Raw genomic sequence first — 27380 nt, 5'->3', positions numbered from 1 at the left:
TAAGAGTCTGCAATCTTCATGTCAACCCCCCCTGGAAAATAAGATTTGATAGTACTTCACGTACAGGGACAAACAATTTGAAAAAAAAAAAAATTCAGGCCACATTTTTTTGCGTATTTAATTTCTACTTGCATATTATTGGTTTTGTTTGGTGTATAAATACATAAATTTGTTTTATTATCAGTTTACGATTCTTTAAAAATGAAATCAGATCAGAAACCCGAGTGATTGATTGGACGGAACTGTAGCCCAGGTCGGCCGAGCTTTGTCTTTGGATAGTATGTAAAGTCCTTTGGCTTAAGTTCCTTTTAATATATCTGATGGAAAACACAAAAGACTTCTTTGATTGATTTCGGAGATAATAAATGGTTGTGCTAAACCTGTGCTGCAAATGTGATACATTATTTAACTTTATTGTAAAAGATGTTCAAGTGGCATTCCACTGGTTTGCCTTAGTGGGAATTCTCCACTTTATATTGATATATATGTGTATATACCAGAAGAAATCCCTTATAATGCTGTTTGATCAGTAACGGTAACTTCTTCCCCGAAAAAAGAAGCGCGGTAAACAGTTTGTGTGTACCTGTAGGTGGTGCCGGGGCTGTTCCATCATCGGTTAAAGGTTTTGAAATTTAAAAGGGGTTCTTCAAGAATAGTGTGTTTAGATTTTTTTTCCAAGATTTAAAACAATTTGATGCTTGAGAGCAATAAGAGAACTTTAATGAGGCACTCGAGGATATTTGCTAGATACACAAATAAGCGGGAATCTTAGCCATTGGATAAACTGGGGGAGTTGGATATGTGATTATAACTGTATGGTTAAGAGAGTCCTCCAAGTGAAAATCAAGTTCTCTTTTAATGAAAAGCATGGAATTACAGTGCTGGAAAACCTTGTTTGATCTGAAAAAGAATATATTGAGCATTCAAGAAGAACTGAGTAAGTTAAAATTAATGTATACATTTCTATTTCATACACATTTATAGCCATAATTAAGTTGTTTGATTTCAGTGAAAGTTGATTATTGTAAGGATTTTTACAAACTTTTAGTTTTATTCTACTATTCATTAATTTGCAAATTCTATTCATTTAAAATAATTTTGTTGAAATTTTATTTTCATTTAATTAAGGATATTTTTTTTTTTTATATAGAAACAGTATGTAGAGTTACAATGATGAAATTCAAATAGGTGGTTTTCATACGTACTTAAAATAAAAATTAGTTGTACTTTTAGAATTATTTGAATGATTATATGAAGTTAAAAATTTAAACTTAATGCATGTTTGTTAATTTCAATGCATGAAAAGTTAGCTTAATTATTTAATTGATTGATTATTTGATTCAGCTGTACTGGTAATGTGGTTCATCTTTTTGATGAGTGAAATTTTGCAGTTATTGTTTAAATCAACAGTTTGAAAGTATATATATAAAGTATATTTATGTCATTGAGAAGATTTTTGCAGAAGTAAAGAATTTAACTAATTAATCAGTCACAAGATATGCCAATTAGTGGTCACTTTTTAGATGGCGGTTTTCGTGGTGATAAAGTTATGCAGACATGTTACATGTACTAATAAGTCACTGTAAAATATGCAAATATTTACTATGAATTCAATCACATAAATATTTAAAAAGGATATCATTTAAAAGACAGCTGTATTTTCAATTTTTTGCCCATAGTTATACTATTTGGTATGAAATGTTTACTTGAATTTGTGACCATATAATGCTTCCATGAGATTAAAGATAATACTGTACAAAATATTTTCACTGACCATATTGTGAACATTACAAGATTGTGTAAGAAAAAATACGAAATCTTAGGGTTTTGTGTCGGGATCTTAACAAAAAAACATGCAATGTCCCGCACCTTTCAAAAGTATGTACGTAAAAGCATACAATGGTCCGTGCCCATTAAATTATTTTATGCAATCAACTAAACAAAACTACTTTTGTGGCATTTACTCCTTTGACTTTTGATCACATTAGGTCTACCAGCATTATTTGCAAGTTTATGTCCTTACATGGTTTTAAAAATCCTCTTACACCTGTGAACGTCAATTCTTGCATAAAGCCCACTGACGTTTTGGTTAACTCATCAATCCTCAATAGCAGAGTTCTAATTATCAACAGAATTAGGGCATAATTCAGCATAAGAGGGGCCTCAAGTTCCTTTATTCTCAGCTTAATCAATGATGTTGACATGGTCCACTCTTAAGCCTCTCCTTGACCAGTGGGTGGATTATGCAAATGCAATAGGCTAATAGTTCAAAAAAGATGTATGAAATATATACACAGGTAATTATGTACTGGGATCACCATGTCATTTATCAATCAATTTTTAAAAAAATATATGGTCTGAAAAAGTACATGTGCCCGATTCAAGATTAAAGGTTTAAAAGACCCTGCAGACTATCGGAGGGAAGGTATATGCTATATATTGAGTGTATAGCTTGAAGGTTGAACATGGTGTTCACAAGAAGCGTAGAGTTGGATTTTGCAAAAACTGCTCTGGAGTTGAAACAAAATTTTCAGAGGATTCAGGAACACTGTGAGTGCATAAAAAAAAATTAACTAACCTGAGAACTTAATGAATTAATTTGTCAATTTTTTTTTTAAGTTTAACTTGGTAATGATATTGCTAGCATCAATTTAATATTGATACATTTTTTTATTTTTACATGTATACCCAAAGCTGTAGTATTTTATCTCTTGTGTAAATATATGATTGAAAAAAATTAGGCCTAATTTGTAGATTGCTGCAGTTTGCATAAGTTATGCATTCTCGATGCGTAATCTTTTGATTATGTACATGTATTTCCCCAATTAATTATTGTGATTAATGATCAAATAAGGAAGACTTCCTTTTAAAGTTTAAAATCAAAGTGTTTGTCCTGGAGAATGTATTCATCTTTTTCTAGCTGTTTCCTCCTTCTATTCATCTCTAAGGCTTTATCTATCTCATATATACTGTAAGACAATTGTATAATTTTATTTATGTACTGAATTTGTGTTTGGTGACGTTTTTTCACATTTATTAAGATTCACATTTTCTATATCAGTGTGTAGTGAAAAAAGGAGTAGTTTGTTCTGTTGGCCATATATCAAAGGCTAAAGAGCTTCTGCCATGTTTGGTTTGAATCAAATATTCATCCTAATTTTTGTGAACTTATGGAAAGATTGATATTACATGTACTACACAACATCCAAGACTTTAAAGTACAAGCTATTTTCTCAGCTTTGCAAACTTTATAGACATTGCAGATATGAAATACTTGCCATTTCAAGATGTTCTCTTTGTGCTAATTATCATTTTGAATGTTTATTAATATTTGAAAAAGTACAAAGTTTTTTTTTTCTTATTCCAGTGCACTCATTTCTGAAGGATGACCTTCACCTTTTGCAGAAGTTGGAGGATGGTCAGGATCAGTGCTTGATGCTGATAAAGAAACCAAAGTCCTCCGCCAAGCAGGTACCAAAAACACTCAACTCGCCAATTCCTCCTCAAAATACATGGCCATCTTTTAAGTTTCTACTATATTTTAGTAATACAATGAAGCCAGTATTTCATACTATGGTATGTAAGAAATACATGTATTATAGCTGATAAGAATTTGAACTCGCCAATTCCTCCTCAAAATACATGGCCATCTTTTAAGTTCTGCATTATTTTAGTAATACATTGAAGCAAGTATTTCACATATTATCATAATGGTATATATAAAATACATATAGCTGATAAGGATATCTGTGGGGCCTAACTTCTTCCCTGTGGTAGAAATTTTATGTAATTTCAGTCAATTAAAAAGGGATTCATCTTACTGATTGATCAGATCTTATTTGTTTAAGGAGACAGTCCTGTCATTACATGAGTGATTTTGTAAATTGATGTCAATAATAAGAAAATAAAAACTGAAACTCAGACCCTGGGCCCCCCTTTCCCAACATTTTTTCTATGTATAAATCACTCATTCCTTTGAAATTATGAAATAAAATTCTGACTAAACAATGCTTAAGAGATTTCTACATAATATCTGCTGAATAATTAGATCACCTTAATTTTGTACAGATGCTAAAGTCTCAGAGCTGGTCAAACCTAACATCACCGTCGAATTCTGGTATCTATCACAAAACGGATGAAGAGGACTTCCGCTCAAAATTCAAATCAAAGGTAACTTTAATTGCAAAAACAGATAAAATCTGAATATAGTGACACAAATTTGGTGTTTAATTAGTAAATATTGCTCCTATTTTGTTTCATGCAGATGAGGAGAAAGCCATCATCAGATTATCGCTTAGCTCCTGTTCGAGATTTGTCACCGCCAAGCAATTTATCGGACGATGGAGGATTTTTGAGTCATCCAACCAACAATGTTAATCGGTGGAAGAGGATGGATGATTCAGCCTCAGACCTATCTGTGTCTAGTGGGTATAAATCCCTGGATCGTAAGGACCATGGCAGTTTCTTGAGACGATCACAACAGAGGGAGGAGCAGAATGGTTATCAACATCTTCGCAAAGATGGAAGGCGGTACCAAAGCCATAGTGATATCTACTTCCAGTCTCCCAAAAAACTGGTCACCATACAGCCAGAGGATGACGACTGTACCATCAAAAGTGATGAATTTTACTCTGAGAGTAGTAGTACGCAGGCCAATACGACTCTGACATCAGAGCTGGATGAATCCAAGGATCAAGAGACAGTGCCTCGCTCCCACAGCCTGGGTGACCTGTCCACCGGTCTGACCTTGTCCATTGTGGGTCAGAGGAAAGCCGAGAGCATTCAGAACTTGTCTTTGGCTGGTCAGAAAAGTCTTCAGAAGAGAACCAGTTATGCTAAAAGGAAGACTGATGTAAGAAGTCAAGGAAAGAGCCCCAAGGGCAGTAAAAGTAAACAGAGCATAGAGAGTCAGATACAGAGTATCATTCAGGTGGGGGATGAGAGCGAAGTAACGTCATCCACCCCGGAAATCAATGGGACTTCCACACAGCCAATCATCTACAAATCCAATAGTCATTCACAACTGATGAAAGAGAGCTCTCATAATTCTTTGAATAATGTGCAACGTGCATTGAAGGCTGACCTGTTGCCTGACAAACATGGAATAAACATGGCAAAAACAGAGAGGGAGGAAGACAATTCTTCTGATAAAAGCAGCCAATCGACGAGGAGTTCTGTGAAAACACCAAACAGACCTAGACGGACACTGCCGGTTGTGCCAAAAGGTTCCGAGGAAGTGGGTGACAAGAAGAAAAAATTCTCTGAGATGGTAAAGATGCGAGTATCTTTACACAGCAGCAATAGCTGCAGTTCTGTATCCAGGCAATCTCTCCTTTCTCCAGAATCTGAAAGTGTGTCACAAACTGACTCCCAAACAGACACACCATCTGATAAAGAAGTGTCAGAGCTTTTCAATGGACATTCATCCAAAACTCTTAGACACAACCACTTCACAGACATTACCACTCAAGACTGCCAAATGATAAATGCCAGTGGAATACCATTCAATGGGAATGTGCATTCTTCTCTACCTTCCAGTGTGAGATCATGTGATTCTGGGCAGACGACACTGAGGTCATGTGACTCTGGACAAGCTACACTGATGTCACTAAGCAGTACAGTGGACTCTGGATATCTCACTACAGATGCGGAAAGTGATATTTCCTCTTACACCAGAAGCTTACAGATATCAGCCCACAACCTGTACTCCTCTAACAAATTAAATGGCTATGGACAAGGAGGTGTTCCAAAGCAAGAAATGGATAGAAGTTTCTTCAATGGACATCAAAGATCCCCAAAACAACAACCTATTTCTAGAAACAATATGTACCCAAGTAGCAATCCACCATCCATGCAACCTAGTAGTGCAATGGTACAAAATCATCATTCTCAACCTCAGATGAATAGGTCATTCACTGCCCAGGTCAAATCTCCTACTGCTGAACGACAAGTGTTCTACCCAAACAATGTTCATTCAGACAAATCTCATGATGTGATGCGAAGGAATTCAGCATCAAATATGCAGAGTGAAAAGGGAGGAAGGTATTCTCTCTCACTTCAGAACGAATTGAACACTCAAAATATGAAACATAATGCTCCCAAAGATGCAAATTTGAATGAGAAAGCTCCAAAAATGAGACCGTTGTCGGCCCAAACTTCTGGCATCAGGATACAAGACAACACTGTGTCTTCAACTCAACAAGTGCTGGACAATTCTCAGCAGCTGCATCCGCCTACGATGCCAATGTCTGCTGGACATCCTGTACCAAAGAGCGCAGAGCATCAGTACCTAGTGAAAACCATCTCCTCAGACAGCCCAGCCAGAAAAGATTTGGTGGAGAACTTCTCCCCTGAGAACTACCCCTCCCACTCCACTCCTACCTCTAAAGGGCTTTCATACAGTAATACTCTCCCCCGATCGTCCAACCCTTACAATCAAAAGGTACTTGGTGGTTCTTCCTCCTCCGCTGTCAAACAATTCTCCAGTCCACAACCTGTCAACTTTACAGGAAACAGTGCGGCTCTGGACTGTGATACCCACACACTGAAATCAAAATATACTACGTCTTGCCAAGCCGGACCAGTGAATCAAACACAGGGCAATAATTCAGAGGTGAAATATTCCTCGGAAAGCTCAGGACTGAATAACAATAATAATACCTATGTGTCTACCTCAATGGCTGCACCTGCGTCAGTCAATTACAATGTGCAGAATAAGTTAACTCCAAAAGTATTTAACCATGATTATGTCAATGTACAGGGAAGGGAAATCAGGCTAGGTATGAACTATGATTCAGTGGAACCAAACCCGTCCGACATTTCGAACGTTTATGAGGAGTATCATAATGGCTGCCAAGAGTGCATCAAGCAGGAATTCCAGAGTCAGGGACCCCTCTTCCCTAGAAACAATCAATCAGACACTGTTTTTGTTCCACAGAATGTGGGAGCAAAAGTTCCTAGTTTGTTCCAATTACTCCAAAGTTATGACCTGCACCCTTTGTACCTAAAACTCTGTGATAATCTCCCTGCCTCTGATTTCATTACGTTTTCCGACTGCTCCATTGTGCTCTCGAACATTAAACTAGACAAAAGAGACGCTATAGCTATCTCCACCCCTCAGGGTAAGTGTGCCACCATTGGGGGCCCAGGAAGTGCCTTTACCCCTGTGAAGAATGCGGCTGTCAGTACCTCCTCTACATTCACCATGGTAACGGTTGCCAGCGTTACCACTCACGCTGGATGTGACTTTGAAGGGATACAAAAAGGAGACGTCGTTATTGAGGTGAGAAGGAAATTCTCTTGCTGTCACAGATTTTTTTTTTAATTATTGAAAAACAATAGAAATTTTAAGATTATTTTGCTAGGTGGTTGATTTAATTTAGGTTTTTTAAAATTATTTAAAACCATCAAAATTTTAAAGAATTTTTTTTCTAGCTTATTTTGCTAGATGGTTGATGTAATTTTTGGCAAAGGTGTGTGTATGTTGTCAGTGTATCTCGTTTTGGTTTGAATGAAAAACATTGCAAATGTGAAGAAATATGAATACATTTACAGGTAAATGGTGCTACAACAATGGCGATCCCTGCAGTCTCCTTGAAAGCTGCCATCCAGGCACAGCCTGGGGATATCCGTTTGCTGGTGGCGCGACCAAAGGAAGAGAAGGAGAATGAGGTAATTTTTAATGTGATCAGGACCTAAAGAATAATTAAAGTACATGCAGCTGAATCATTTGGCATAGTTTCTTAATGTTTAAAAAATGATGGCTCTTTATTTATTTAAATAATGAGGAGTTTTTCATTTTGAAATTCATTGTTTACAATGCCTAACTAAGTGTCAGCCATGATTTTGTTTTGTGGCAAACACTAGATCCTTTTAAATGTTTGATTACTAAATTGCAAATAGAAAACAATTTGTTTGAAAAGGAACTTTACTACACACTTTTACGAAACTTTTAAACCTATGTAAACATATGACACAAGCCTTGTTTACATTCAAAGAATTGTAAGCTCTGTATCTCACCTATAATTCAACATTTTGACTGACAATTAGAAATTCTAAATTTAACTGTTCATATACCTTTGTCTGTATAACCAGAAAATGTTTTGTGATAAAAAACCTAAAATATTTTGCGTCACTTTACAAAGCATTTGATTTCTGCTCCAATTTAAATTATACAAACCTTCAATGCAAGGGAGATAACTCTATAATATTATTCTCTCTCATCAGGAGAAAACAATGGAACAGAAAAATGAAGAGATTGACAACCTGAAAAAGCAGCTAGCCACTATGTACATGGACCTGCAGAAGAAGAACAGTGTTCTCCAGGAGCTAACCTCCCAAAGAACTGTGACCATTAAAGCCAGAAAGTCCGAGATTAACGGCAACATCATGAGTCACGAAGCAATACTGAATGCTCTCAGTGAAGACGAATACATAGTTTGATGTTGCTATGAGAAATTTATTGATCTGGGGTTTTTTTATGAAGAAAGTTCATAGATTTTTGTTATCAAAATTGTCTGAGAGAGAAATCTCACAAATATTTACCACTAATATCGATGGCATTTTGATTAATTAACTTGACTTTTGAATATGAATTGAAACTTGTGCATTCTTTTTACCCAAGACCTATCATGTTTATTCCATGTTTTGTAATATTAAAGGCAAACCATGACCATTATTTCATAGTGCAATCAAATCAGTTAAATATTTTGTATTTCTTTCATTACATGTGTTATTTTTTTATGATGTATTTCTTTATTGAATCATCCAATTGTCTGTCAATATTATTCAAGATAGGATTTCGTTGAAGATCTGGTTCAATATGCGTTGTTATTAAATGTTACGGAGAGTGAAGGATTCCTCTTGCAATACTGGAAACAGGATCTTCTGACTTGTATGAAGTTTGGAGTAGAAATAAACTGGAAATATACAGCATTCTTGGTTTCTTTGTTCAAACTTACATTAATTATTACATATATGTATCAGCTAGTGCATGTATATGAAATTGGTAATTATTCTATTTTTAACAGATTCAGATTCATTTATACAAGATACAGAGGTATATAAATTTAATAATTAAACAAATGTAAGTTCTTTATTTTTACTCAATTAATCATTACTCGGAAACTAATTAGAAATTGATTAAACTTATTAATATTTTGATGCCCTCGAGTAATCACAAAGTTGATATGTCTGTGAGTCAACACCAACTCTTAATAGTTTCCAGCATTTTCTAGACAGTTACATGTATTACTGGTCCTAACTTGATGGCCATATCTAAGTTATTGCATGTCATAGCTTCACCAAACATATCACTGGATTTATCTTTACCAAAATTGAATGGATGATACAACTGGTGATATTGATGCACTTGTTGACACACTTTGATGCTAAATCTGATGCTAAAAAATCCATATATTATTTTCCTGTATTTATTTTCTTTTATTCGTCTCCTTAATGTACTGGGACTGTCTAGGGGTTAGTCCCGTACATAACCCGAGTTCGTAAGGATAAAAGAAAAAGGAGAAATAATTGTTTAAAGAGTTAGAGTTTATATTCTGTCTAAGTAACGATCATGCAAAAAAAACCGTAAAATAGGAAAAAAATATCATATATTTATATTTTCTACCGTCTTTGTCTGTGATAACATTACGAATCAATTTTGCAGCCTAAACCCCAATTATTTCACAAAAGATGAGCGACACAAAATGGGCGTGTCTTGTAGCATAACTGATAAACAACTATTATCAGTATAAGTAATACATAGCATGTGATACATAAAAAAATAGTGGCTTTAATTTATGTTGTTTTAAAGTGTAGAAATTTGAAATAATATAAATATAAGTAATATGGAATCATCCTTGAATATTATGAGGTGATAATTTCGGTCGGAGCGTGGTCAAATCTATCATAAAGCCCTTCAGATTCCAGAAACATTTGTCAAAACTCAACTTCAATGCAGGCACGTAGCATCGGGGGAGGGGGAGGGGGGGTTTGCAGCAAAGATTTTTCTAAAATTTACATACAAAAAATTGAATGAACATGGAGCTGCCCCCCCCTTTTATGGGACGATGTGAATTGAAAAGAAGTATGGTGTTCCGATGGGGCCACTTCGACCTTCGCACTTTCGGTCGAAGTTGCGAGAGTGCGAAGTTGCGAAGGCGAGAGTGAGACGGTGAAGGAGCGAAGATGCGACGGCGATGCGCGAAGATGCGATTGCAGAAGTGCGAAGGCGAAGGAGCGATAGTGCGAAGATGCGAAGGCGAAAGTGAGAAGTTGCGAAGGCGAAGAAGCGATACTACTATCGCTCCTTCGCCTTCGCAACTTCGCACTCCCGCCTTCGCAACTCCGCACTTTCGCCTTCGCCTTTTTTGATAGCATTCAGAAAGTCTCGGTCGATTACATAGAATTTGATGCAGCCACCGTACTCGCCAAGGTTTTCCGATTAATCCATAATATTATCGGTACGCATGCGCTAGGCCATTGTTCTTAATATATTTTAATGTGTATATGTGACATATATGTTTACCAGTGCTGGCTATGCCTAATCATTATATACTCCACATAAAATGTAATGTCCGCCATAATGTATGCTTAAGCAATTTCAGACTCCTGTCACTTACCAGCTGTCTGTTTACCGTGGATCAAACTCGGTACTACATTCTAATTTCATAATGCGACACTCCTTGCTCATGTATGGGTCTAGAGGGGGAGAGGGGGTCCGCCCTCGGAAAATTCAATATTGATAACTTCACACATGCAGTAAAGGGGATAGAGGGTCCGGGTCTCATCCCCCGGAGAATTTAATTTTATTAATTATATATAATAAAATCTCCAAATTATGTCTCGGAACCCCCCCCCCCCCCTTCCCAATACAATTATCCTTCGACCCCCCCCCCCCCCCCCCCCCAAGAAAAAGTTATGGATCTGCGCAGGCTTTTGAAAATAAATTCTAAAGAGTTCATTCGTCTGCCTCAGATGTCCTTTTATACAGCTAAAATTGTCTTTAAACGATAGCGTGCTCCACAATTATAACAAGAGGCCCATGGGCCACATTGCTCACCTGAGGAACAATAGGTATGATAAAATCAGCTTAATGGAGTCATAATACAAACTATCTGGACAATGTACAATAATACATGTAGTCCTGTATAAATAAAATCCATTTTTCCCCTGGATATTCTTATGTTTATAATCATTAGTTCCTTTTCTAACAGGATGATTTAATAGTCATATCATATGTTGAGTATTGCAGTTCTCAAAAAGATCCTTAACAATTGTTTATATATGGGATATAAACGTACATCAAACTCTGAACCTTCTTGTGAGGCCAAAGAATTGTCCTGGGGCCAAAGTGTTAACAATTATAAAGAATCATCTGGCTGATTAGTTTACCATATATATTCCTTTGTTAAACTTTGACCCCCAATTGTGGCCCCACCCTACCCCTGGGGATCATGATTTTCACAACTTTGAATTTACACTACCTGAGGACGCTTCTACACAAGTTTCAGCTTTCCTGGCTGATTAATTTCTGAGAAGAAGATTTTTAAAAGATTTACTCTAAATATTCCTATGTAAAACTTCGACCTTCCATTGTGGCCCCACCCTACCCTCGAGGGTCATGATTTTCACAACTATGAATTTACACTACCTGATGATGCTTCCACACAAGTTTCAGCTTTCCTGGCTGATTAGTTTCTGAGAAAAAGATTTTTAAAGATTTACTCTATATATTCCTATGTATAACTTCGACACCCCATTGTGGCCCCACCCTACCCCCGGGGATCCTGATTTTCACAACTTTGAATCTACACTACCTGAGGATGCTTCCACACAAGTTTCAGCTTTCCTGGCTGATTAGTTTCTGAGAAGAAGATTTTTAAAGACTAACTTAACATATTCCTATGTAAAACTTCGACCACCCATTGTGGCCCCACCCTACCCCCGGGGGTCATGATTTTCACAACTTTGAATCTACACTTCCTGAGGATGCTTTCACACAAGTTTAAGCTTTCCTGGCTGATTAGTTTCTGAGAAAAAGATTTTTAAAGATTTACTTAATATATTCCTATGTATAACTTCGACACCCCATTGTGGCCCCACCCTACCCCCGGGGATCATGATTTTCACAACTTTGAATCTACACTACCTGAGGATGCTTCCACACAAGTTTCAGCTTTCCTGGCTGATTAGTTTCTGAGAAGAAGATTTTTAAAGACTAACTTAACATATTCCTATGTAAAACTTCGACCACCCATTGTGGCCCCACCCTACCCCCGGGGGTCATGATTTTCACAACTTTGAATCTACACTACCTGAGGATGCTTTCACACAAGTTTAAGCTTTCCTGGCTGATTAGTTTCTGAGAAAAAGATTTTTAAAGATTTACTTAATATATTCCTATGTATAACTTCGACACCCCATTGTGGCCCCACCCTACCCCCGGGGATCATGATTTTCACAACTTTGAATCTACACTACCTGAGGATGCTTCCACACAAGTTTCAGCTTTCCTGGCTGATTAGTTTCTGAGAAGAAGATTTTTAAAGACTAACTTAATATATTCCTATGTAAAACTTCAATCCCCCATTGTGGCCCCACCCTACCCCTGGGGGTCATGATTTTCACAACTATGAATCTACACTACCTGAGGATGCTTCCACACAAGTGTCAGCTTTTCTGGCTGATTAGTTTCTGAGAAGAAGATTTTTAAAGATTTACTCTATATATTCCTATGTAAAACTTCGACCACCCATTGTGGCCCCACCCTACCCCCGGGGGTCATGATTTTCACAACTTTGAATCTACACTACCTGAGGATGCTTCCACACAAGTGTCAGCTTTCCTGGCTGATTAGTTTCTGAGAAGAAGATTTTTAAAGATTTACTTAATATATTCCTATGTAAAACTTCAATCCCCCATTGTGGCCCCACCCTACCCCCGGGGATCATGATTTTCACAACTTTGAATCTACACTACCTGAGGATGCTTCCACACAAGTGTCAGCTTTCCTGGCTGATTAGTTTCTGAGAAGAAGATTTCTAAAGATTTACTCTATATATTCCTATGTAAAACTTCGACCACCCATTGTGGCCCCACCCTACCCCCGGGGGGTCATGATTTTCACAACTTTGAATCTACACTACCTGAGGATGCTTCCACACAAGTGTCAGCTTTTCTGGCTGATTAGTATCTGAGAAGAAGATTTTTAAAGATTTACTCTATATATTCCTATGTAAAACTTCGATCCCCCATTGTGGCCCCACCCTACCACGGGGATCATGATTTTCACAACTTTGAATCTACACTACCTGAGGATGCTTCCACACAAGTTTCAGCTTTCCTGGCTGATTAGTTTCTGAGAAGAAGATTTTTAAAGATTTACTCTGTATATTCCTATGTAAAATTTCGACCCCATATGGTGGCCCCACCCTAACCCGGGGGGTCATGATTTTCACAACTTTGTATCTACACTACCTGAGGATGCTTTCACATAAGTTTCAGCTTTCCTGGCTGATTAGTTTCTGAGAAGAAGATTTTTAAAGATTTACTCTATATATTCCTATGTAAAACTTCCACCACCCATTGTGGCCCCAACCTACCCCCGGGGGTCATGATTTTCAAAACTTTGAATTTACACTACCTGAGGATGCTTCCACACAAATTTCAACTTTCTTGTGGTCTTATGGTTCATGAGAAGAAGATTTTTAAAGATTTACTGTATATATTCCTATGTTAAATTTCGACCCCCAATTGTGGTCCAACCCTACCCCCGGGGGTCATGATTTTCACAAATTAGAATCTACACTACCTGAGGATGCTTTCACACGAGTTTCAGCTTTCCTGGTCTTATGGTTCATGAGAAGAAGACTTTTGAAAATTTCTCGAAAATTTTCATAAATTCCTAATTCTCTCCCTTTGAAAAAGGGTGTGGTCCTTAATTTTCACAACTTTAAATCCCCTTAAGCTAAGGATGCTTTGTGTCAAGTTTGGTTGAAATTGGCCCAGTGGTTCTTGAGAAGATGTTGAAAATGTGAAAAGTTTACAGACAGATGGACAGACGGAAGACTGACAAAATGTGATCAGAAAAGCTCACTTGAGCTTTCAGCTCAGGTGAGCTAAAAAGGCGAAGGAGAAAGCGCAAAGGCGAGAGTGCGAAGTTGCGATGGCGAAGGAGCGATAGTAGTTTCGCTTCTTCGCCTTCGCAACTTCTCACTTTCGCCTTCGCAACTTCTCACTTTCGCGTCGCATCTTCGCACTTTCGCTCCTTCGCCGTCGCACTTACTTTCACCTACGCAACTTCGCACTCTCGCACCTCGACCTAAAGGCGAAAGTGTGAAGGTCGAAGTGGCCCCATCGGAACACCATAAATAAGGGAAGAATCAGTGAAATTGAAGTAAAAGGTAAACTACCCCCCCCCCACCCCACCCCCCCACGGATTAGGATTTTTAGATTTTTTGAAAGTAACTTTTTTCCTTCTCTTCTTTCTTTTTACTTGTCAAGATTTTATGGATGAGTCTGCCCCCCCCCCCCCCCCCCCCCCACTTTCAAAAACGATGCTACGTGCCTGTGGGGGACCTTCATTTTATCAATTTGAATGATGTATTGGTAATTGAACTGTATCTTTGATTGCTTTGATTGTCTTCTCCACGTTCTTAAAGACGGTTAGAGCGTCAAGTGTCTCCATGATAAAAAAAAAATTATTGATGTATCTTCATAACGCATTGCTTTTTTTCCAAGGTGGATTGATTTGGTCCCAAATGAAATTAATCGTACTTTTTCGAAAGTGTGTAATTTTCTTGTAGTACGTTGCTACAAAGCACATTCAACCTTAAGTGTTTCGTATTAGTCATTTTATGCAGCCGGCGTATTGAATTAAATTTCCAGTTCTAACCAGAAATAACCATGCATCTCATAACCCATATCTGTTTTTCATTGTTGTATGAAAACATAAGAATTTTCAAGCATGAATATGTTCAATAGATTGAAAAACACGTGTGTTTTGTACATCTGTAACACTCATTTCTTATAATTAATAAAAATAATATCACTTTACGATGATTTTAAATACATTTAATATGATTAATATCCTGTTTGCCATTCACGTTAATTAACAGAGTTTCAACATTTACTCTTTTACATGATATTTTGTTATCTTTAATCAATAACTTTCCATCACATCAAAGAAGATTCCAAACAGAATGTTGAAATTTAAAATCAAATTTCAGTTTGTTTTTTTCAATTTTGGTCCTTTGTTTCTAGCTTTCTTTCCGTTATTGTTTTTAGAGTTATTCCTCTTCGAACGTCAGTTAAAACGATTGCTCCGCGGATGGTATTTCTCATATTCTCGAATAATGAAATTTGTGCACTTGTGGGCCCCAATAAAAAGTGAAAAAAAGAATGCAGATTCAAATTAAGAATAAGTTTTTATCTCACATCATCTGTTGATATTTAAATCATAAGAATCAACAAGTTGTAGTGCTGAATTTAGTGTATGTACATATAAAAGGCACGAAGCTTTACAACATAGAAAAAGGTCAGCCGACATTCGTAATTTTATATATAGTAAATAGAGGACGGGCATTCATTTGAAAGCCTTTGTTTACTGTCAGCCTAACCGTGTACAAACTTGTGTAGAAAACATAGAAAAATCCTGTGAAAATAAGAAGCTTGTACTACATTACCGGGCTGGTACTTTTAAAAAGGTATTATATGTGGCGTATCTGGAGTAATTCTTTTGACACGGATTTTATTAAAAATATATACATGTATCATACTTCTTATAATTAGACGTTTCATAAACTCTAGGCCCATAAAACATGTTCTGTCTTTAGTTATTTGTCTCTAAACTTTGCTACACGTCTGGTGTATATTAATAATTGGATTCGCTATTTATATCCACTGCGCATGAGTGCGGGAAACCCCAGCATTGAAAACACGATTGATGAACAGTTTGTTTACAAATTAAAATCACGTTTTTCATGTCTTAAGGATGATACTGGAAGCATTATAATTCCGATATATAAATTGTTTATTATGTGTAATTATTAAAGATGAAACACGATTTTAACATCATCGAAACGGTAAAGGGAGTAAATACCCCTCTCTGAGGGATGCATGTGCTGAGAGAATTTATTCTATATTTAAAAATTCCTCTAAACGAAAATCCATATGTGGTTTGACACGAAACACATGGAGCACGAACCTGACTATACTCTGTCCCGAGTTTTTGCTTCCACCACTTTTTGCTTGATATTTCAATAATAGTAAATACCTTTGTGCTCAAACTACATTCATCCACTATAATATGAAAAATGTCCAGATTATCTGTTTTGAAACGCCCCCTCTACCGCTTCAGGTTTCAATACACATCCAAAAATTGAAAGTCTACGGAGATTTTGCATTGCACCAGCCATTAATAAGCCCGGATGATATTGTTAAAAAATTGCGCGATGTATTCCGAGTGTATTCCGAATGGAGAAAAGATGTAAACAATTCCCATTACAAATCTCCGTAGGAAAATTGTTTTCGTTCCTGTGAAATTTTGAGTGAAAAGGGATAATTGTTCAATGAAGATATCCTTGATATATTCCCTTTCATCGATTTCAATTGTATTTCTTTCACAGGTATGTGTATTTTTATTAAAAATCATCAAAAATTGATGGAAGCAATAACTTGGGACAGACTATAGCAAAAGCCTACAACTTCATGATGGAAACTTAAGTTTGATTCGGCTTTCATTCATGTTCCATAAATCTACATGGTCTCTGATGACAATCTTCCTCTTGTTCCTATATATCCTTGTCAGTCTGTCTCTTTTTTCTTTCCTTGCCAAATCTGTCAAACTTAACGGTATACCCTTCTTTCTCGTCGTCGTTGTTGAAAAACTAAGGTGTTTGTCACGTGATCCATTTAAGGCGGTGTTATTCAAATCTTTTGTGTTTTTTACCAGCACGTAAAAAATAAAATTTATTGTTTTTAGCTCACCTGAGCTGAAAGCTCAAGTGAGCTATTCTGATCACATTTTGTCTGTCGTCCGTCTGTCTGTCTGTCCGTCTGTCCGTAAACTTATCACATTTTCAACATCTTCTCAAGAACTACTGCGCCAATTTCAACCAAACTTGGCACAAATTATCCTTTGGCAAAGGGAATTCAAAGTTGTGAAAATTAAGGGCCACACTCGTTTTCAAGGGGAGATAATTAGAAATTAATGAAAAATTTCGAGAAATTTTCAAAAATCTTCTTCTCAAGAACCAGAAAGCCAGGAAAGCTGAAACTTGTGTGGAAGCATCCTCAGGTAGTGTAGATTCAAAGTTGTGAAATTCATGACCCCCGGGGGTAGGGTGGGGCCACAATGGGGGGTCAAAGTTTTACATAGGAATATAATGAGTAAATCTTTAAAAATCTTCTTCTCAGAAACTAATCAGCCAGGAAAGCTGAAACTTGTGTGGAAGCATTCTCAGGTAGTGTAGATTCAAAGTTGTGAAATTCATGACCCCCGGGGGTAGGGTGGGGCCACAATGGGGGGGGGGGTCGAAGTTTTACATAGGAATATATAGAGTAAATCTTTAAAAATCTTCTTCTCAGAAACTAATCAGCCAGGAAAGCTGAAACTTGTGTGGAAGCATTCTCAGGTAGTTTTGATTCAAAGATGTGAAAATCATGACCCCCGTGGGTAGGGTGGGGCCACAATGGGGGGGTCGAAGTTTTACATAGGAATATATAAAGTAAATCTTTTAAATCTTCTTCTCAGAAACTAATCAGCCAGGAAAGCTGAAACTTGTGTGGAAGCATCCTCAGGTAATGTAGATTTTATCATACTTATTGTTCCTCAGGTGAGCGATGTGGCCCATGGGCCTCTTGTTATTTCTTGTATCTTTGTTATGTGATTGATTTAAACAGCGTAATTTATGCGAAAGTCCTATCTTTCAATAAAGTAATGAAGCAAATAATCAGATTTTATCTTTGTTTTCACTAAAAATACGCTACATATACCATTAAAAAATGTAAGAACTCTTCAAGGTTTTCCAAGCTAATTTTTTTTTATCTGGAACATTAACAGTTTTACTACATTAATTTTAGGCATAAACCTGGAAATTCTTCTCAACATTCGAAATGTATACAAAAAATGACCTGGGCTTTGTTTACATAACAAAGAATTCTCATAACTCGACGACTGACACTCAAATTCTTGTTGATTATTTAAAATATCTTACTGAAGCATAAATAAAAAAAAAACGGGGGGAATACTGACCAAAGTCGTGACCTTCTTCATTAAAAATATATTAGACTTCTTTCAAATACATTCAAATGTTGATATTTAGTTTATTAACATTTTCCAGTATCCTTGTCTGCGATAACACTACGAATCCGTCCAATACATTTTTCAATGACTATTTCAATATAGAATCGTACGATTGCTGAAAATTATACAGATATAAGTAATAAGGAATCATTTTTTGAATATAATAATTATGAGTTTGATCACCTTACGATGTTGTGGAATCATTAAAATTCGTGTTGGCTAATTTTCGTGGATTCTTAAAACTTACATGTTTGTGGGGACGTAATTTCATGTAGTCTCTTATACCTACATATATGACTTTATATATGACAAATATGACTTTATAACCCGAATTTATTTATTCGTGGAGGATATTAATTCGTGGATGAGAGGTACCCACGAATTCAACGAAATTTGAGCCACCACGAAATCAAATGATTCCACTTTAATCAAAGACTGACTCCATATCTTTTTAAAAAAAATATAATACTGCTGCGGCCCTAAAAATTGGAGATGTGAGTCATGACTTGGCTGATGGATCCCGGAATGGTAGATTAGACTACACCTGTGTTATCTCTAGCTCACTCAAAGATCTGGTCACTCAAAGCACGGATTGGATTCTACAACTTTTTGTAATTGAGAGACCTTGGGGAACATGCCAAACATATTTCAAACATTCATCAAAGTTAAACATAGAGAGTCAGCCTGAAAGGGAGAGGGAGAAACGGCATTTCCTGACCAAACGATACATGGACAGCCGCAGTGATGCATGTATTTACATTTTCCAGTGTCTTTGCCTGTGATAACACTACGTATCGATTTTGTACTATATAACCCATAATACAAATGACGCCAAATTGAGGCGCCAGCGGGGTTTGCTTATTTATATTTAAATACTTATCGTACGATTGCTTTTATACAAATATAAGTAATAAGGAATCATCCTTTGAATATTATGAGGTGATAATTTCGGTCGGGGCGTGATCAAATCTATCATAAAGCATTTCGGGCTTTATTGGATTTGATCACGCCCCGACCGAAATTATCACCTCATAATACTCAAAGAATGATTCCTTATTCCTTATATATACTGAAATAGATTGCAACTTCTTTTTCTTGGATGATAATTTGCAGAATGTAATATTTAGATAATTTAAATTCACGGGTCTACGATGCATATAAAAAGTAAATAAATTATCATAAACTTATATCAAGACGGAGAAACCTAATAGGCATAACTGTATGTGAACTTTATAAATTGAACGCCTAACTACATGTACGAGGATACACACGAGAAGTTTTATCTATCATGTACTCATACGTACGTACCGTTTAAGAATTAAGCATGAAAATGAACTTCTGGGTTGATATGACAGCAGCATTTTTTGGCGCTAGCATCACGAGAAACAGGGGATTTATCTAAAGGAGGATTTCCTGTGAGGTAAGACTGCAGCATCTCTCTCTCTCTCTCTCTCTCTCTCTCACACACACACACACACACACACACACCATAGAGCTGTCTTTTACTAATTCACAATTTTTAAAATTGTAAATGAGCCCATGACTAATTGCGATTTGAATTTTCGGTCGGACCCCCTTCCACCGGTGCTTAAACAAAGCTTATCACGTGTGTCAATAATACACCAATACTATCGTAAAAGAGACATTTCCTTAGTTCTCAAATAAGTTTGCATTATATTTGCAAATCTTCCGGAATAGATATAGCGCGACTGCTATGAAAGGAAAGATAACAACGGAACGCTTGTTTGTTTAAATTGGAGTAAACTAGTTTTAACTGCGCGCGGCGTTTACAGGAAGTTGCCAAAAAGTCAGGGGAATTCCAGTTACATGCACTTTCTATATTGGATTGCAAGTGCCAACGGACCGGTACTCGGCACTTTTCATGACTAAGTTATGTTTACATGTATCCTGAAACAAGACTATTAAACCCAATCACCTTTACCCTTGCTGACTTCCAATATTTTCCACAAGAAAAGTTCTCTACACTAATAATGGCTTCTGATCAAGTTTTTGTTTCATCGTGTGTGTTGTGTTGTGTGTGTGTGTGTGGGGGGGGGGGGGGGGGGTCAGGGTATGTCAACGATCCCATGTGAATGACTTTGACAAGAGATGGAAATTTTTCTGCGAAACAGCATATGAATGGCAACTCAGCAGTTCAATGATGGAATGATAACAATAATCGTTTATAACTCAATATACCGTTTATTAGCCTGATTAACACAATCAATTAAATGGTCAGTGAATATCTTCTAGTATAAAGTAAATATATTATGTTATGATGTAAGTGTTTTTTAATATACCACACAAGTGCTGCACAATAATCCATTCACTAATTATATACAAGGTCATTGTCAGCTAGGAAAGTTTCTATCAGCTGTTATTTACAAACAAGCCTGTTTTGCTAAGATTATTCTAAGCTACGATGTAGTGAACAAAAGAGTTCGTTGACCTTCTAGGTTAAGTCTGCGCAGATGAGTGTGTCCTTGATCAATACGCCGATTGTACGCATGCGGATCTAGAGGGGTGGTCCGAGCCTCCAACCCAAGTTACCCCCCCCCCCCCCCGGTTGAAAGTTCAAATTTTTAAAACTTTTTTTAAGTTACCTAAAAAATGGCATCGGACCCTCCCCTGCAATCACAGATATCCCTTGGACCACCCTGAAATTAATTTCTGAATCCGCACTTTGTATATGTACATGTAAATAATAACTGACGAAGTCAAACAAATGTGACGTATCTTGTTTAGCATTTACTGATTGTAAAGAGTGCATGTGTTCATGTATTTGTATTATTTGTTAAAACTATTTGTTTTATTTGAAGGGTTTCTAGATTGTTATCTTTAGAAGATATCAGACAACAACTCCAGAAGTCTCATAGAAGTTAACATATGATATATATGTGTGTGCATGTACAGGCACGTAGCATCGTTTTTGAAAGTGGGGGGGCCAGACTCATCCAAAAAATCTTGACAAGCATAAAAAAAAAAAGGAAAATTTAAAGTTTCCCAAAATCTTCAAAATCCTAATCCGGGGGGGGGGGGGGGGGGGGGGGGGTTATATAACTTCAATTTCCTCCTCTCCTTATTTTCATATCAATTTTTTACATACTCCCAAAAAAGTGGGGGGCCAACTCCATGACAATTCAATTTTTGTAAATTTTTTTTAAAAACTTGTTGCTGCGAGAAAAAGTGTGGGGGGGGGGGGGGGCAGGCCGCCCCCTGGCCCCCCTGATGCTACCTGCCTGATGTAGACCTTAATCAATTTATATCCGTTTTATGCGAACTGATTTATACACTTTCTTCGAACATTTTAAATAATCATTTTGAATCAGTTTCGAACGTTGTTATGTTGATCATATATTTTAAGATAAGAAACTACTCCCAACCCTACCCAAATTGTAGGAATCAAGTTACATTTTACCTAATTTTCTTCTTTATTTTTACTTTGTTAGACAATGCCCCCCACTGCCTTCAATATTTCAAAAATGATGCTACATGCACGTGTCGGTAAATGAATTATCAGACTATTGATTGGCAAATACGCTCAACGACTTAATGCATTGTTCAATTGACTTGCAAATACTCTGTCGTAATTTTTTTTTTTTTACGAATTACGATTTTTTTTTACGTATTTGATGTTCCTTAGTCTGCATGCTGAAGTCCACGTCACCTTGTCATAAATTTTACCCTCACAAACAAACGAAACAGCTGATAAAACACAAGATATTAGAATTCAAATTGAAAGTGTAAAATAAATGACACATTTGAAGATAAGCGTTATCTTACACAGATACGTAATGAATGTTGACATTTCTGAAAACACATGTGCTATAATAGTATATATATTTGATACCCTCCCTCACCGCGGAAGAAAAACAAATGATTGAATGAGGGTAACAGGAAAGGACCTCCACAAATTATAAATAAACTGGTGATAGTGCAATTTATCTTATCAACAGGGAAAGGTACATGTATGTGGAAAGATAATTGGGGTAAATATGTATCTTTGCATATGTATACATGTAGTTAAATGTATATCATACCGGTATTTAACTTTTCAAATAGATATTTTTTTATCACTCTTATCAAGACGATGGAAGCATAATGTATTTGATTCAATGATATAAATTCGCATAGAACTAATTTCAACCATGTTTAAAAGAATTTTCAACAAACGATTTTCACAGTTCAATGGTAAGATATTATCATACTGTTGATTTGTTGTATGCAATTAAGCTACTAAACTTTATATAATTATTAAAATATAAGTCAATCATGCAAGCGCGCTTATTTGCAATAAGATGTTTACCCTCATATAGAGAAATGATATTTCTACAACTGTATGAGGTAACTTTTAATGCGAAAATTTGCATATGGGAAAGCATATAATGTGTTAGACTATAAAAAATAAGTTCTACAAGAAATAGTCTGTGTCATCGGCGATGAGAATCGATCGGATATAAAATATGGTCACGTCAGCACATCAACACATGTGCTCAGCGATCAACACTTTCATGTAAACATTTTATTTGTCTTGAGGAACCAATAAATAAATACTGGTAAATTTTGAATAAAATTCCATGCGGTCATGACCCTCTCACCCTTGATGACTTGATCTACGCTGTCTCGTGAACTGAAAAAAAAGTGTTGCGTGCTATTTAAAGCGGCCAGTCGAGAGCAGTTATTTCCAGATTCCGGGAGATTTATCGATACACTCAAATCCTTACAAATAGAAGCGGCAATGCACAGGCAATGTTATTGCTGGATTGTGAGCGAAGGGAAAAGGTGTTACACAGAAAAAAATTCGACAAACGATATTTTAATCATACACCAGAATTCGGGAGTTCATCTGTTTATCTGACGTCATGGATATATTATTGTTTTAAATTTGACGTAATCGGTTTATTATCATTTATAAATAAGGCCACTGCACAGGTAAGAATGATTAATACGTTAAGTTGAAAGAAATTTAGTTGTGCATATTGGTTTATTATCCAATTTTTAAATATAAGTAATGATTTCGTTATACATGCACGTATTCGCATGGATAAAATCTAGCTAATTTGCTTTGATTAATATTAATCACAGGAGTCGGCAATCTTATCAATAAATAATACCTAGAGTCAAAATAAGTAAAAACCCAGCCATGAGCTTCGCTCACGAACACTTTGTGAGCGAAGCTCATGGCTGGGTTTTTACTTATTTTGACTCTAGGTATTATTTATTGATAAGATTGCCGACTCCTGTGTATTAATCTTAATTTGCATGATAATTTTTCTGGAGAGAGAGAGAGAGCTGTTACTGTATCTGTACGATAGAGTGTCAAACTGTCAATCATTTTTATTTTAATTGAAACATGCATTTGTCATAATGCATATAAACGAACTCGTGTTCTTGTTTTGCAAGTGGTTTTAAGATATTTTATTGTATTTATGAGCATTTATAGTTAACCTACAGTAGTCGATCATTCTATTGTAGTTTTAAGTATCGCTTAATTAACAGACGTTAAAAATCCGCCACCCTCCCCAACACACACACACACACACACACACACACACACACACTTCCATCACGGTGTAGAGTCTCATTTGATATATCTTCCAAAGAGACCATAGAGCATGCTGTAGATTCCCGGCGAGGACGCAAACATTTTTGGATCACTCTAGTCACAGAGACACACTTTCACTTGGATTGTCCACATAATTTATTCAGGTCTATCAATTACGTCCCTTATATCATTAAAAAACGAAATTATCCAAAAATATATTAAATTACCCCCTCCCACACAAGCACAAACTGAATATATCGTACTAAACACTGCAAGTATTTTATGATCGATTAAAAAATACTCTCGCTTCTACATTTACATCCTTCCCCTACAACTTGTTTTTCACCTTAATCCAAGTGATCCATTATTTTTAATTCTACACGCCTTCTTACTTTTTGGTCCAACGACCAAAAGAAAATAGAATCCGATCAACATGCGTAGGTTCTTAGTTTTGAAATCATTTCACTATAAAAACGAAGTTGATACTAAAATCTTCGCTTTGAAAAAAAGTTTTTCACAGATCAATTCGACGAGATTCATTCTTCATACAGCAAAGGATGTCTGCTAAAAACAAGGACAGCGGGAGACAGGTTAAGGTAAGTCTTGGTCGGATAGGGCTTTTTTTTTGGGGGGGGGGGGGGGGCACTTTACACCCCTCTGCCTTCGGCATCCTACAGACTAGAGTACTAAACTCTACCCCCTCCCATTGATTCCAAACATATAAGGTAAGCTATATAATGTTCATTCAAACGATAAACTGCTTTCTTTGGTGATTCTTTCGGGTATAAAGGTAGCTTTCTTGCAGGAAAAAATGCATAAACTGCGTTAGCGAGTTATGCATTCTTCCTGCAGTAATTTCTACCTTCATATCCCACATGAACAAAGATAACATTTTGTTTATACTTGCATCTTTCTTTTAAAGAAAGCTGATTGAAATAAATAAAAGTTGGTAAATTATTGTTAATATATAAATAGTGCCTGTTTGGGAGGGTAACAGTTGAAATTGACACCCCGAGAAAACCATTGTCAACCGACGCGAAGCGGAGGTTGACAATGGTTTTCGAGGGGTGTCAATTTCAACTGTTATCCTCCCAAACAGGCACTATTTATTTTGTTATACTGAATGTCTTTTTTAAAAATTTTTAAGAAAATTTTACTGCTTTTATATAGGAATAACGTGAATTCTACAGCGAACCGTACGCGCATAATTTTCGCGCATGTAACATTTTTTAATGTTACCCGTTGCCAAGTTCGTTGCTAACGCTGAGGGTAATAGTAAATATTATTAACTGCGTCTTAACCAATCAGATTTCAGTATTTAACATAAAAGTATAACAATGTAAATTATATAGTACGAAATCAAAGAAATAGCCGTTTTGAGTCATCATTATTACTAGTATTTCGTGCAGTCCGTGATTTTCTATGTTGCTGAAGGTTTTGGTCGATCGATATACTGGTTAGAACTGGATCTTGTAGATTTCATTCCTGTTATAGTTTCTTTAAAACTATGAATCACATTCAGTTTTTCTTAAGAAAATAGAAAAAAAATAATCGGTAGATTTAATAACTGTCTTCATTTTGCATGCAGAATTTCTAATAATCAGAATTTAGGCCAATTCAATGCATGGACGAATGCTCTGACTTGATACATGTTATCCGACATATATTAAATGACCATCAAAAATTGTTATTTCAAGTAAACCCTTTTTAAGCCAACGTAGATTCAAATTGTACATCTTTCCCCCGATCCAAAATCTAAGAATTGTCCACACATGTGTATACGAGTAGATCTGCTATGAGTGAGTTACTGCGACAAAAATCCTCATTAATTTGTACATAGATAAACTATATATATGTATAATGATTGATTCAAATTCCTGAGAAAAATTTCCTAATCCTCGCTAATTTTTTTCATTAGAAAAAAAAACGCCCATACCAAAAACGAATTCATCTTGAAACTGTATACAACCCGGTTTTTATGTAAATACAATCAGCTTCAAATGGTTTCCTTTACATCTTGCATGCGCGGATCTAGAGGGGGGGTCGGGGGGGTCCCGACCCCCCCTGGAAAATGAAAATTTATTAAATTTACATAGTAAAATTATCGCGAAAATATGCCTCGGACCCCCCCTGGCAAACACAATTATCCTTCGGACCCCCCATACGTGTGTATTTAAACTATTAGGCATTTTTGGCCAGTCTTACTTGCCTGTTATCATATTGCCATAATAACTGTAAAATATATATAACATATTGGATCATAATTTGTCAGAATGTGTCGGATTCCTTTTGACACGAAGTGAGTGGAGAACCGGATGCTATCTTCGATTATTCTACAGACGGATATTAATTTTGAGCCGAGGGGGAAAAACAGGACTGTGTTTTACAAAAGAACAGACGACAAATAATGCTCATATTCTTAAGCTAACAAATGTTTATCTTAATTTCAATAAAATATACATGAATTTTTTTTTTTACATAATATAAAAAGTTTGTAGCTTTGAATAAACTGTGCTCGTTTCGAGTCGATCAAATCATTCCTTGAGAATGAAACAAATTTATATCAGTTATTCTGTACCTTACAATTTTAAGTAATTTTGTAAAACACAGCCCCGTTCCTATGTTGCTTGAATCAAACCATACAAGTACATTGCTGCTTAGTACTTGCCATCAAAGCAAATTGAATTATTCACGCATTATTCATTATACATGAATGAAAAGTAAACGCATGTATATTTTTTTTTTTATAAATGAAGATTATTTTACATTTTCAGAAATACCCGCTGGCCACGCTCTTTTTGAAGCAGCTGACTGCAGACAAGTACACCACCGCCCTTGGTTCTTACTGTGCTTGGAACAGACACGTGAATCTCTCTCCCCCGACTTTGTCAAAGAGGTCCCCGAAAATGACAAGCATATATACAACTACTACGACGCCCTTCAGTATACACTGTACGAAACCAATTACGCGGAGACGGAAGATAGGACCACTGACCCTAGAAACACTCTCCCCGGATCCGGAATCTCCATCGTCATCTTGGCGTCGCCGGTCGAGTGCATGGCCATTTTACTGGAGGGCGGCCGAAGATGTCCCGGGGATATGCTTCTTGTCATGTCCAAGTCCTGGATTACAGTCGTTCCGAGTGACCTTGACCCGTCCATGAACAAATTGTTGGTCCACAAGGCCATATCTTTCGAATCGGGTGGGAGGTCGTTCATTGACGTCTTTGATCCACCCAGGCGAGTGACGTACTTCGTGAATTTCTTCACTCGATCCATTACTGACGGTCAGACAGGAGACGGCGAAGATCTGGAGGTCAACCTTGAATGTCCGATGTCAAGTTCTCTCAAGCTAGTCAGAAGAACAGACGACAAGTTCTGGACCAGAATCATCATGGCGGAAGCAAACGTCGCCTATCCAGCTACCCTGGCCTTTGCATACAAAGTCTCTCTTCAGTATGATATACCGAATGACGCGAAACTAAAGGTCGTGAAACTATCGTCTAAGGAAGGAATAGAAAATGTGAT

The 27380-nt window shown here is 36.6% G+C and overlaps 2 protein-coding genes across 10 annotated transcripts in view; both read left to right on the top strand.

Annotated features, from left to right (window-relative positions):
* The window catches only part of LOC105317678 (serine-rich adhesin for platelets), a 36119-nt gene extending 27188 nt beyond the window's left edge, over window positions 1–8931 (top strand). For 7 of the 9 annotated variants that reach the window (XM_011414394.4, XM_020062979.3, XM_020062977.3 and 4 more), the window contains exons 3-7: window positions 3368–3471; window positions 4069–4170; window positions 4265–7282; window positions 7555–7671; window positions 8227–8931. In XM_011414394.4, the coding sequence (XP_011412696.3) occupies window positions 3368–3471; window positions 4069–4170; window positions 4265–7282; window positions 7555–7671; window positions 8227–8442 (3557 nt within the window). In that variant the 3' untranslated portion in view covers window positions 8443–8931. Of the gene's footprint in view, window positions 1–580; window positions 938–2399; window positions 2551–3367; window positions 3472–4068; window positions 4171–4264; window positions 7283–7554; window positions 7672–8226 lie in introns of those variants that run through there. The other 2 variants (XM_011414398.4, XM_011414396.4) reach the window with 2 other exon arrangements.
* A 13450-nt stretch (window positions 8932–22381) lies between these two features.
* Window positions 22382–27380, top strand: part of LOC105317679 (carnosine synthase 1) — a 10173-nt gene continuing 5174 nt past the window's right edge. The window contains 4 exon segments of the mRNA XM_066071619.1: window positions 22382–22498; window positions 24363–24448; window positions 26627–26741; window positions 26744–27380. Coding sequence (XP_065927691.1) covers window positions 22456–22498; window positions 24363–24448; window positions 26627–26741; window positions 26744–27380 — 881 coding nt within the window. The 5' untranslated portion in view covers window positions 22382–22455.

This window comes from Magallana gigas, chromosome 2 (assembly GCF_963853765.1).
Source record: "Magallana gigas chromosome 2, xbMagGiga1.1, whole genome shotgun sequence".
Classification (NCBI taxonomy): domain Eukaryota; kingdom Metazoa; phylum Mollusca; class Bivalvia; order Ostreida; family Ostreidae; genus Magallana; species Magallana gigas.
The sequence above is the reverse complement of the archived record's forward strand: the minus strand, read 5'-3'. Positions and strand labels throughout refer to the sequence as shown.